The sequence below is a fragment of the Carassius auratus genome, unplaced genomic scaffold, assembly GCF_003368295.1.
Source record: "Carassius auratus strain Wakin unplaced genomic scaffold, ASM336829v1 scaf_tig00216060, whole genome shotgun sequence".
NCBI classification, from domain to species: Eukaryota; Metazoa; Chordata; class Actinopteri; order Cypriniformes; family Cyprinidae; genus Carassius; species Carassius auratus.
The window spans coordinates 427,028-439,637 of record NW_020528388.1 but is presented as its reverse complement, the minus strand read 5'-3'; the positions used below and the strand labels follow the sequence as shown (position 1 = coordinate 439,637).

The 12,610-nt window shown below is 35.8% G+C and overlaps 1 protein-coding gene across 3 annotated transcripts; it reads right to left on the bottom strand.

The window, feature by feature from the left end:
- Positions 1–6,529: 6,529 nt before the first annotated feature.
- Positions 6,530–11,989, bottom strand: LOC113096996 (zinc finger protein 239-like). 3 transcript variants are annotated; one of them, XM_026262226.1, is made up of 4 exons: positions 11,851–11,989; positions 8,171–8,249; positions 7,042–7,825; positions 6,530–6,957 (listed from the first exon to the last, which is right to left on the bottom strand). In XM_026262226.1, the coding sequence occupies exons 2-4, from the start codon at positions 8,202–8,204 to the stop codon at positions 6,690–6,692; spliced, it is 1,086 nt and encodes a 361-aa protein (XP_026118011.1). In that variant the 5' UTR covers positions 8,205–8,249; positions 11,851–11,989; the 3' UTR covers positions 6,530–6,689. The 3 variants fall into 3 exon arrangements, with proteins under 3 accessions (XP_026118011.1, XP_026118010.1, XP_026118009.1); XM_026262225.1 differs by adding an exon at positions 9,231–9,329 and having other exon boundaries at positions 6,530–7,825; positions 11,851–11,988; XM_026262224.1 differs by having other exon boundaries at positions 6,530–7,825; positions 11,851–11,987.
- Between the last annotated feature and the right edge of the window lie 621 nt (positions 11,990–12,610).

The window sequence follows — 12,610 nt, the reverse complement described above, 5'->3', positions numbered from 1 at the left end:
TTTGTCTGAAGAGTACGTATCTTTTAACACTCGTTAAGTAAGTTCAAAAGTCCTATTCAGATAGTACATGTTTCTCCTGATACCTTGAGATTGAATTAACATAATAATAGAAGATGGACTCATGAAGTATTAAATTTGTGATGTGAACCTATAATGATAAATACAATATTGGAATGAAATACTGTACATATAAAATACTTACAAATAACAGACCAGATTACAGCAAGATTTATCTTCATGTAAGTGATATTATGGATATTATCATACAGCTTTTAATGATGTTTGCAATTTGATATACTGTACCCAATGTTGTAGATACATGTAATGGGAACTTTAAAATGTAAAACCTTGCTTCATTGACCAATATGGAAATCAGAAGTCTAGTATGTTCAACTAACTGCAGGCCTTTCCCCTTCGTAAAAGTAAACACTCACAATACAATAAAATACAATAATTCACCTGTACAGTGAAAACCAGGATTCATCCATAAGGAGTACACCTCCAAAGTACCAGACACCATCGAATGTGAGCATTTGCCCACTCAAGTCGGTTACGACAATAAACTGCAGTCAGGCCGAGAGACATGCACTCCAGTAGGAGTAACTTGGGACCCAGTGCAACAGGGTGTAGCGCTGGACAACTCTTGATGGGCCAGTGCAGGCAGGATGAGCCTTCTGTGTGTGCGTGGATGTGGGAGAATAAAATGATTTGCGAGACTACTGCAAAATAGAAATGATCTAAGCATAGTGTCTAAAACATAAAAATTAATTGTCTGTTACACAAAAGCAAAAAGAACAACTAATATTAACATTAAAATAATTGATGTGCAAGCTAGGCATATTTCTATTTAAAACATGTTTAAAGGGTTGCTTAATGTAGCCAATCGCAGACTCCGCAGTTGATTTCTGGAACGCAGTGGCCAATCAGAGGTGGTAAAGTTAGAATCTACTCACCGCAGTGCTGAAATTGCATGTTCAACGAATCCTCTCATTTTAACACATCAAGTGTAGACACTGAAAGATTAATTTCATTGTGCATACTTTCATGTATTATAACTGGGCTTTATGCAATCACGATTAACTGAGATGTCAGCTTGTATAGTGTTTATGCTTGAATGCTGTGAAGCTTAGGAGATGTTATAGAACCATTTCATTTAAATCTCTTTGATATACTGAAAAAAAAAGTATATACAGGCTTTTGCTGGCGGGACCAGATAAGATATATTTCTATGGGGGCGGGCGTGGCACAGAATCTTGCAGGAGCGGGACCTAAAAATCCATCCTGCACAGGTTTCTAATCCAGAGCTCATTGACAAATAAATTATATCATAAGACGCGCTCCCTGCGTGATCGAAAAATAGAAAGTGAAAGTAAAAATGGCAAGCGCTCATTCTCCTTATATATAGTGGCTCCCAGATACACAAAAATAATATGCAATATTTGAACCTTGCAGGAGCGGAACACACACGTCACTTTTTAAGTTCAGAGACAAGAAGACTTCCATATAGTGGTCGGGATATAACTGAAATCAAAACAATGAATCTTGTATAATTTCTTTTTTTTAAATATCGATAGTGCGTGTTTCAGAATTGATACAGTATCAGCAAGCAAAATATTCTGATACTCACTTGTATCGATATTGTCTTACACCTCTAAGATTCAATCGTGAGTTTTGAGCAGTGCTATTTGTCATTTTTCATATCACAAATTCAGGCATGATTTTGTTTACGCAGTGAGATGTGCAATGGGTAAAAGACATTATAAATAATTATAATCTGTAATTATGTCCCCACTGGATGCTAGAAATGTATAGTTTGTAATAGGTTCTATGTTATTGTCTCTGCGCTCCGGGACACACGACATCACAGTATGCTAAGAGAAGTAACATTTCCATCATACACTTGAGGTATTCATCCAATGACAATGACAATTTTCAGACCAATGAGTTTGGTAAAAAATCTATGAGTTTCAGAAAGGCAGGACATAGAGGAGCAACAATAATGTACATTACGTGTAAACGTTTTTTTTTTACCTTAAACTGCATAAACGCCAAATAACCCCAAATAAATGGTCTTTTTAGCAACGTCGGATGACCATTTTATATGTTTTTTTATATATATTATTTAAATAATTTATTTATTGCTAAGGTTTGCATATATTGATGTGTTCCTAACTACAGCTTTCCTAAAATCATATCCTATGCCTAAAATAAGCAATATAACAAAATATTTCCTTTTTGCAATGTATCAACAACCCTGTATCGGATATGTATTGTATTGCAGATTCTTGCATCTGATCTTTTATGTGTGGGTAAATACACACAAAGTACATGAATGAAAATACACAGCACATGATCGTTAATCTCCAAACTGAAAGTAAAAAAGCAAAAATGCATTAAAAAGATATTTCAATGACCTGCATAATAAAAGCAGCTCCCTACCACAATTTATATACAGAATAATTGCCCAATTATATAATTGTAAGAGAAAGTATAACGTTTCCCCACCCATCTCGTATTTATTACCTTTAGGGGTTCACTAGTACACGTCTTCTGCTACATGGAGATGCAGTGGATTGCTGGAGAGGGTATCATGATGCCGGCTCAACATTGTAATGTCTGTCAGCCTCAGCAATGAAAAATGGCTTTGTCTATCGGGCCAACTCTATCTCAAGGCTTCTTTACATGTGAAAGCATTTCTTCACTAATTACAGTTTAAAGACTTTTTCTGAAGTGTGAATACTCACATGCACATTCAGTTGTTTGTGTGTGTGTGTGTGAAACTCTTTCCACATTGAGAGCAGGTAAAAGGCTTTATTCCAGCAAGAGTTAACACATGATTCTTAAGGGTTTTCTTTACATGTGAAAAAGTCTTTACACACTGAGGACAGGTTAATTGCTATTCTGAAGAGCGAATTACCATATGTTCATTAAGAGTTATCTCATGTGTGAAACTCTTTCCACACTGAGAGCACCTGAAAGACTTTATCTGAGCATGAATTTTCATGTGATTCCAAAGGCTTGCACGATGACTGAACATGTTTCCACACTGAGAGCAGGTGAAAGACTTTATACCAATATGATTTAACATGTGATACTTAAGGCTTCCTTTGCGTTTGAAAATGTTTCCACACTCAGAGCAGGTGAAGGGCCTTTTTCCAATAAGAACACTTCTAATGTGTCCGTCAAGGTTTCTTTTGTTTTTGAAACTCTTTCCACACTGAGAGCAAATGAAAGGTTTTATCCCAGTATTTCATGTGATTCCAAAGGCTTGCTTTATGGCTGAAAGTGTTTCCACACTCAGGGCAGGTGAAAGACTTTTTCTAGAGTGAATTCTCATGTGACTCTCAGATATTTCTTACGAGTGAATGCATTTCCACACTGAGAGCAGCTGAAAGGCCTTTTGACTCTTTTTCTTAGAATGTTGCGTTGCAAGCAGCTTTTTTCAGTTTTCGAGCAATTCACAGATTTTTTCTCCATTGACATCATGAGCTTTCTGATCCTGATGCTTCTCCTCCATCTCATTCAGATCTTGTCTTTCCTCTTTCACTTTCATCGGGCCTAAATGAAAACATTAAAGTGAGGAAAATCAATTGGGAAATTTGGAAAACAAAAGGAATTTTGTATCTTGCATGGTGAGGAAAATAATTATATATATATATATACACACATATACATATACATATACATACACACACACACACACAGGTTCTTCTCAATGAATTGGAATGTCCTGAAAAAGTTAATTTCAGTAATTCAACTCAGAGTGTGAGACTTGTATTAAATAAATTCAATGCACACAGACTGAAGTCTTTGGTGTTTTATTTATTTTTTTGTTAAATTTGAGCCAAATCATCACAATTAAAAGAACCAATTCACTATCTGAACAAATTAGAATATGGTGACATGCCAATCAGTTAATTAACTCAAAGCACCAAAATGGCTACACAAACATCGACACCCTTCACAAGGAATGTAAGCCGCAAACATTCATTGCCAAATAAGCTGGCTGTTCACATAGTGCGGTTTCCAAGAATGTTAACCGAAAGTTGAGTGGAACGAAAAAGGTGGGGAGAAAAATGATGCACAACCAATCAAGAGAACTGCAGCCTATGAGGATTGTCAATCAAAACTGATTCAAGAATTTGAACTTCACAAGAAATAGACTGAGGCTGGGGTCAAGGCATCAAGAGCCACCACACACAGACGTGTCAAGGAATTTGTTGAACCTCAGAGGCGTCTTACCTTGGCTAAGGGGAAGAAGATCTGGACTGTTTCCCAGTGGTCCAAAGTTGTATTTTCAGATGAGAGCAAGTTTTGGATTTCATTCAGAAACCAAGGCCCTAGAGTCTGGAGAAAGTTTGGAGAAGCACAGAGCCCAAGTTGCTTGTAGTCCAGGGTTAAGTTAACACAGTCTGTGATGTTATGAGGTGCAATGTCATCTACTGGTGTTGCTCCTTTGTGTTTTTTGAAAACCAAAGTCACTGCACCCGTTTACCAAGAACTGTTGGAGCACATCATGCTTCCTTCTGCTGACCAGCTTTTGGAAGATGCTGATTTCATTTTCCAGCAGGATTTGGCACCTGTCCACACTGGCAAAAGTTGGTTAAGTGACCATGGTGTTGGTGTGCTTGACTGGCCAGCAAAACTCACCAGATCTGAACCCCAGAGAGAATCTATGGGCTGTTGTCAAGAGGAAGATGAGAAACAAGAGACCAAAAACACTGCATCGTTAATGAGCTGTCGCCCCGGCTTCATCTGTAGCCTAGAACCCAGCTCTCCTCAGCCAGGTAAGGTTTTTACATTTCTTAGTTCATTAATGATTTTTCTACTAAAATGTGTACAATTCGTCAAAATGGTTATGAATGAATTCATAGGAATTAAATTACACATTTTATTTTGATTATCAGAGTTGCTTGTCACGTTTTTAAATGTCCAACGGTTATAACGGCCAACTAATTAAACCACTTCAGATCGTTTTCTAATGTAATCTCTGGTAATATAATTTCAAATTGCACATGAATTCATTAAGTTAAATTACGTCCATTTTGGTGTAATTGTTTTGATTATAACAGCTGCGCTAGCAATACATAATGTGCTAGTTCGACTTAAAATTATTTGTAACCTGGCTGCCTTAAAATGTTGTGTTCAAAAACCATTGTTGTTTACACATATATTGGAGTTCCTTTATAGTTGGGGTAACAAAAGTGGAGTTAACTTTATTTTGTCTAACCAACCAGTTTTTAGTAAGCCCAACAAGATGAGAGAGTTGTGCTAACCTTAATTCAAGTTGAAGTAGAAGTTGTACAAACTAAATACAAATTTGTCTTGTTGAATATTTTTCAAGGCCGCCAGGTTACTTTTACAAGAAGAGATTTCTCACTAGTGATGTTAAGTTTGTTCAACTGGCTAAACTGTAATTTGCTCACACAACTCAACTTTCTATTTTCCAGTGTACCCCATAAAAATAGCATGGACATTTAATAACATTCAATGCTATTTATTATTATTTTGTTTGGTATAAAAACACTTTCAAACATTTCACATAACTCTGGAATGTTTTTCTAAAAAAAAAAAATATGAAAAGCACAACAGTTTACATTTCATAACGTTTCTGTCAATTATCTAAAAAAAAAAGTATGAAACTTTGTTCATGCAACAAGGTTTGGTAGGTTAGATTAACTCAGTGTCTTTTAAGAACAAATATGTTAAGCTTTTTTTAACAATGCAAAATGGTGGTGTGATATAACTACAAACAGTAAACATTTGTGTAACTAACTAATCAATGCTACCAACGTAAACTGTATTTGTACAGTCTAGTCTGTCAAGACAGTAAAAAAGACCATCGTGTAGCAAAGGCATTAGCAACATCTTGGAAGTCACGTTTGAAAATCTGCTACTCCAGAACCACCATTACATTTACGAATGATGAATTACTCTTATCTTAAGAGCAAATGATGGCGTATCTACATATATAGATTTTATTTTAGGCCAGTTGTGATAATTTGAGAAGGCCAAGTTGATCAAACTTATATGATCAGCTTACTGCTGGCCACTTGGTCAATACTTTAAAAAAACAAAAACTTATATTCAACAAACAACATTTTTCAAATTAACATTTTAAACATATTAATCACTTTGCCATTACATAGAAAACTGAACTATTTTTAATAGCTTAAACAGTAGTATAAGCGGTTTTGGGAGAAGGGGCAGGCTCGGGCCTAAATTTGAGGCCCATCCAGGGCTTTAACATAGCAGTATAAACCAAACATCATCATTAGATCATACTTGAGCTTCACATCACAGGAATGATGAATGAACTTCCACTGCTTCATGAGTCCGTCATCATTTCAATCTCAAGGTACAGGAAAAAACATTTACTGTCCGAATAGAGCTTTTGTTTTGATCTGAATCTGTGACATGCATTATAAGACAATTGAACATAATATGAAACTCATAATAAAATGCAATGATATCATTTATTGCATGAAACAAAATGATATACAAGTCTGAATCACAAAGTTAAATATGCTGGTTTTGAAAATTAACTTTATTCACTGTGAAACAATGTGATATTTTTTTATGTCGTCACTTGTAATGACATTTATCCAGGTTATATTTTATTGCTTGAGGAATTATTGTGTCTCATTTGTTGAGGACATCTGAAAGTGCTGGATCTTAAGATGATCGAATTACTGTGAATGTTTTTTTGTATGAATGTGTAGAGAAGATGCATAATTAAAACGCTTCCCACATTCAGTGCAGTGATACGGTTTCTCTCCAGTGTGAATCCTCTCATGTCTTTTCAGGTCTCCAGAAGCACTGAATCTCTTGTCACAGTGTGAACACTTGTAAGGTTTCTCTCCAGTGTGAATCCTCTCATGTATTTTCAGGGTTCCTGACCGAATGAATCTCTTGACACAGTGTGAACACTTGTAAGGTTTCTCTCCAGTGTGAATCCTCTCATGTATTTTCAGGGTTCCTGACCGAATGAATCTCTTGTCACAGTGTGAACACTTGTAAGGTTTCTCTCCAGTGTGAATCCTCCAGTGCAGTTTTAAATGTTCAACTGTAGTAAAAGTCCTCCCACACTCAAAGCACACATGATCTCTCACACCAGTATGTATTTTCTGATGTTTTTTTGCATTTTCTAAACATGAAAAGCTTTTTCCACACAAATGACATGAGTGTGGCTTCACATTCGAATGAACTCTCAGGTGTTTTTTCAGATCTGAAGTCCTCAAAAATGTTTTGTCACATTCATCACATGAGTACAGTTTCTCTCTGGTGTGGATGTTCATGTGATCTTTAAGGTTTGATGATTGTGTGAAACTCTTCCCGCATTGATCACAAGTGAAAAGTTTCTCTCCGGTGTGGATCCTCATATGGTCTCTAAGACGTCCTTTTATTGTGAAACTCTTCCCGCACTGATCACATGTGTGTGGTTTCTCTCCAGTGTGGATCCTCTTGTGTGTTTTCAGATTTGATGACCGACTGAATCTCTTGTCACAGTGTGAACACTTGTAAGGTTTCTCTCCTGTGTGGACATTCATGTGTCTCTTAAGGTTTGCTGATCTTGCGAAACTCTTCCCGCACTGATCACATGTGAATGGTTTTTCTCCAGTGTGAACTCTCATGTGAAGCACAACATGATGTTTGTTTGTCAAACTCTTTCCACACTGAGTGCAGGTGAATGATTTCTTGGGGCCTCTTTTCTTTAAAGCTTTCTGTTTGGTTTGAGAGCAACGCAAAGGATTTTCTCCAGTTTTAGCATGATTTTTCACCTCAACTTCACTCAGTTCTTCTATCTTGATTTTTTCATTCAAATCTGAAAATAAAAGTAAAACTGGTTGATTTTCAGTAACTCTCAGTAACCCTGATGAACCCTGATGTAAAGTAGACCATTGATGTACCAAATTTGGATCATTTTGGTCGATTTAGTCATTGCAGTTTTGTAAATTATATGTCCCTGAAACTCTCCATGAATGATGTACATTGATCCTCTAATTGTTTTTTTTTTACATTATAGGCACAAATCCCATATTAATTATGTGTGATCAACTACACAATTATCTAACAATGTTATTAAAAAAGTACCCTATTACAACAAATATAAATCTGCTTAAAGCTTTATAATAGCATTATTAATGAAGAATCAAGAATAAACACCAACCTGTTTGTTCTTCAGTATCTTCAGTGTGTTTCATTCTGCAGGGTTTGTGGGAGGAGCTTCACTGATGATGAATTTCTGTCTGGAAGAAGATTTGCCAAATTTTCACAAGTAAGCATTTATGTATTAGAAGCAGAAGAGACAGGGAGCATTACATATACAAAGTGTTGTCTCTTTTTATTAAAATTATTATATTAAAAGGAACAGCATCAACAAAAAAGCAGATCCATTTAAAATGCTCATTCAGTAACACTGCACTCACATGTGTGCTAATTCACACATTCTATACATTTCTGTTTTCTGTCTTTCTATTGTTAACATCTCTATCAATATTCTTTCATTCTTCTCAGTATTAACATGTTTAGAAATATATAAAAGAAATTGTACAAATTGTTCCAAATATAAATAGCGATAATAGTAACAATTAAAAATTAAAGCGTAAACAGAAATGTTAATGACATCCATCATTAACGGATAAGTAACTATACAATAGAGCACATAATATATTAATAAGGTTTGATAGAGAGCAGTGGATTTCAATTCGCAGCCCATCACAAATTTATTGAACAAAACGCAACACTTTTGTTTTTGCCATAATTTTTCATGAGCTGAACTCAAAGATCTAAGACTTTTTCTATGTACACAAAAGGCCTATTTCTCTCAAATATTGTTCACAAATCTGTCTAAATCTGTGTTAGTGAGCACTTCTCCTTTGATAATTCATCCACCTCACAGGTGTGGCATATCAAGATGCTGATTAGACAGCAGGATTATTGCACAGGTGTGCCTTAGGCTCTCCACAATAAAAGGCCACTCTAAAATGTGCAGACTAATCACACAGCACAATCCCACAGATGTCGCAAGTTTTGAGGGAGCGTGTAATTGGCACGCTGACTGCAGGAATGTCCAACAGAGCTGTTGTCCATGAATTGAATGTTCATCTCAGAAAGAAACCCTCTCAGGGAACCTCATATGCATGCTTGTCGTCCCCATTTTGTAAAGATCTGTACACAATTCCTAGAAGCTGAAAACATCTCAGGTCTTGTATGGCCAGAATACTCACCGGACATGTCAACCATTGAGCATGTTTGGGACGCTCTGGATCGGTGTATACGACAGCGTGTTCCAGTTCCTGCCAATATCCAGCAACTTTGCACAGCCACTGAAGAGGAGTGGACCAACATTACACAGGCCACAAACAACAACCGGGTGAACTCTATGTGAAGGAGATGTGTTGTACTGCTTGAGGCAAATGGTGGACACACCAGATGCTGACTGGTTTTTGTACCCCCCGGACCCCCCAATACAGTAAAACGGGACATTTTAGAGTGGCCTTTTATTGTGGCCTGCCTAAGACACACCTGAGCAATAATCATGTCTAAACAGCATGTTGATATGCCACACCTGTGAGGTGGATGAATTATCTCTGCAAAGAAGTGCTTACTAACACAGATTTAGACAGATTTGTGAACAATATTTGAGACAAATAGCGTGATCAATTAATTTTTTTTTCAGTCGATACATTGTAATTTTTACTCATAAGAGTAATAAATCATTCGTAACTGTTTGCTATGTGTACTGCATTAATCTAACAGACTTGTTATAGCGCTTGTGTATATATATCACTGCTCTTTGTTAGTTTTGATTGCTTCTATTGTCCTTATTTGTAAGTCGCTTTGGATAGAAGCATCAGCTAAATGACTAAATGTAAATGTGAAGGGTTTACTTTTTTTGTGCACTCGCAATATATATATATAAAAATATATTGTGCTTCTATAAAATAATGAAAACAAACACAATGTGATTTCTGTCTTTTCTTTTTGAACAGGAGCGCTTTCGAAAATGAACCAAAACTCAGCGTATACATGCCTCACAGACATTTTAAACATATCTATAGAAAGCTTTAAATTACAAAACGAAATAAATCAAAACCAAAAGCGCTTTCATTATAATCATGATCTGTAAAGATGCACTTATCTCTAAAGGCGCGGCTAATGAGGAGATGGCGAGTCAGGATCTGCAACTTCATCCTTGCAACACCAACTCAGAAAACACTTGCTTGTTAGTAAATAATTCAAATATCTCCTTACTATTTCCCCTCACATTCATGGTAATTACTTTTGCCGGTGCTTTGCAGCAAACTTTAGCCAATTGCGTGCATTTGAATGCAGCACATTGATATTTGAATCAAAATAGGGATAGACTGCATTTGTGAACGCACATTTTCTGCAATGTCACAACTTCATTGTGCTGTTACTCCTTTCAAGCCGAATTTCACAAAATTGGTCAGCTCCCGACAGCATCAGGAGTTTTACATTTATCAGACACTTTTCTCCAAAGCGACTTCCAGTGCATTCAGGCTATACATTTTTTTTTTATACCAGTTTGTGTGTTCCATGGGAATCAAACCCATGACCTTTTGCACTGCCAACAATGCTCCACCACTGAGCAACAGGAACACATTTATTAATGGGGAGAATAATTGTAATTGATTAGATATCATAATATTTAGGCTATAAAGCTGGTTGGTTTGCATCGGTGATATAATATGTAAATGATATGCGTGTGGCCCATGAGATTTACACTTGGACTATATGCAGCCCAGTGGGGAAAAACGGTTGAGAAACACTGCTTTAGAGCAATAAAGTCATTAAGTTATATTATGTTATAGTTTAATATACCACAAAAAAATTATATATATTTCCTGTGTCTTCATTATAAATCTCTTCATATTTATGTATAGATTTAAAATGTCGCATGTGGCTCAATATGAAGTATAGCAACATCTGATTTTAGTTTTAAACATGTAAAGCACAGTAACTAAAGTTAATTTAGATTCAGTATTAATCAGATGTTTCATTCTCTGCCCCTTGTTCTATAGAGCCGACAGTTTAACAAAAATATCAATTCCACAGCTAGTTTTGACAATATACAGCTACTGTATATCCACATGAAACAGTCAATCAAAACTGCCAAGGCATTGTGGGTGATTTCAGGATTTTTATTTTAGTGGGGATCAATCCCCAATGAGGGTAATTATATATAATTAGATTTTTTTTAAAAATGGCTAAATCGTTTTATAAAGTATATGCATTTATAATATGTGCTTCATTTTCACCGGAGGAAACCTGTGGTGTGATGAGGGGGGAACGCAGCGAAAACTCCCCATTATATTTTGTAAACCGTATTTATGACAAATAAATGCACAAATGCTAGGGATATAGCTCCCTAAAAATGGCCTAGCGATGCCCATTGGTTTACATGCCTTTCAACATACAAAAATCCTCCTCTTATGAAAGTACAATAAAGCAAACTATTTATTATGTATCTTTATACATGCACAGTACTCATTTAGGATAAAAATGCTGTGGTTCCTTTTTTCTTTTTCGGGAATGTGTAGCTCACATTCTACAAAGTTGTAAAAATCATTAATTTGTATAACTGATTAGACATAATTTACTTTGTTGTTTTTACACTGTGGTTGGAATTTGTAGACTGTCCCTTACATGACATTAGCGATTATCCTGAGAAAACTTAACCTAATACTAACTGTACCCGCTTTGTATGTTTATCGCAGAAAACATACAAACAGCGCTGTACTCGATGAGAACAACACAGAAACAGCACTGTGTGAAATGTATTTCATGTAAATAACGTTATGTGAAATAATGTGAATTGCTCACCTCTTCTCAGAAGACTAAATAAACATCACTGTTGCGTCTGAAAGCAGCAGCTTCTTCGTCGTCTTCTTCTGCTTCTTCTTCCTCTTCTTCTGGTGTTAATGACGGTTGGCAAACCAACTTAAATAGTGCCCTCACGACCCCTAATGGATAGGAGTGTGGAGTGCAAAATGATTTAAAATTTTATCACTATAACAATACATAAATAAATAATAAAATGCTTTATTTAACATATATGTATCCTAAATTATATTTATCAGTCTTTTATATTTTAAGAAAATAATTCCTGAAGAACTTGAAGTGACAAATTATTTACTCCAATCGATCCTAATGCTTGAATTAGTTTAAATCTTGCTCCTTCATATGCATCACACTCTATAAGAACATGTTCTACTGACTCTGCATGACCACATTTGTCACTATTTCCAGTTTCATGCTTCCCTATTAATTACAAACTTAATGAACAATGTCCAATACCCATTTTGGACATTTAGAACTTCTTATTTCCTGTATCATATCTACTCTAACATCCTCTAACTTAAAATACCTTTCTGCAGCTCTGATAGTGATTTTAATTCTCTCTGTCCTTTCAGTTTGGGCGGAGCAATTCACCACTTTATCAACAATCATTTCGCCCTCTTTAATTTGCCTTTTTGATGTTGTTTTTTGTTGTGTTGCTGTTGTCTCGGTTTCTATTATTTTGGGTGCTTGTTTTACTTTCTTTAGAGCATTGGTGTATGAGATTCCTTCAGCCACTCTGACA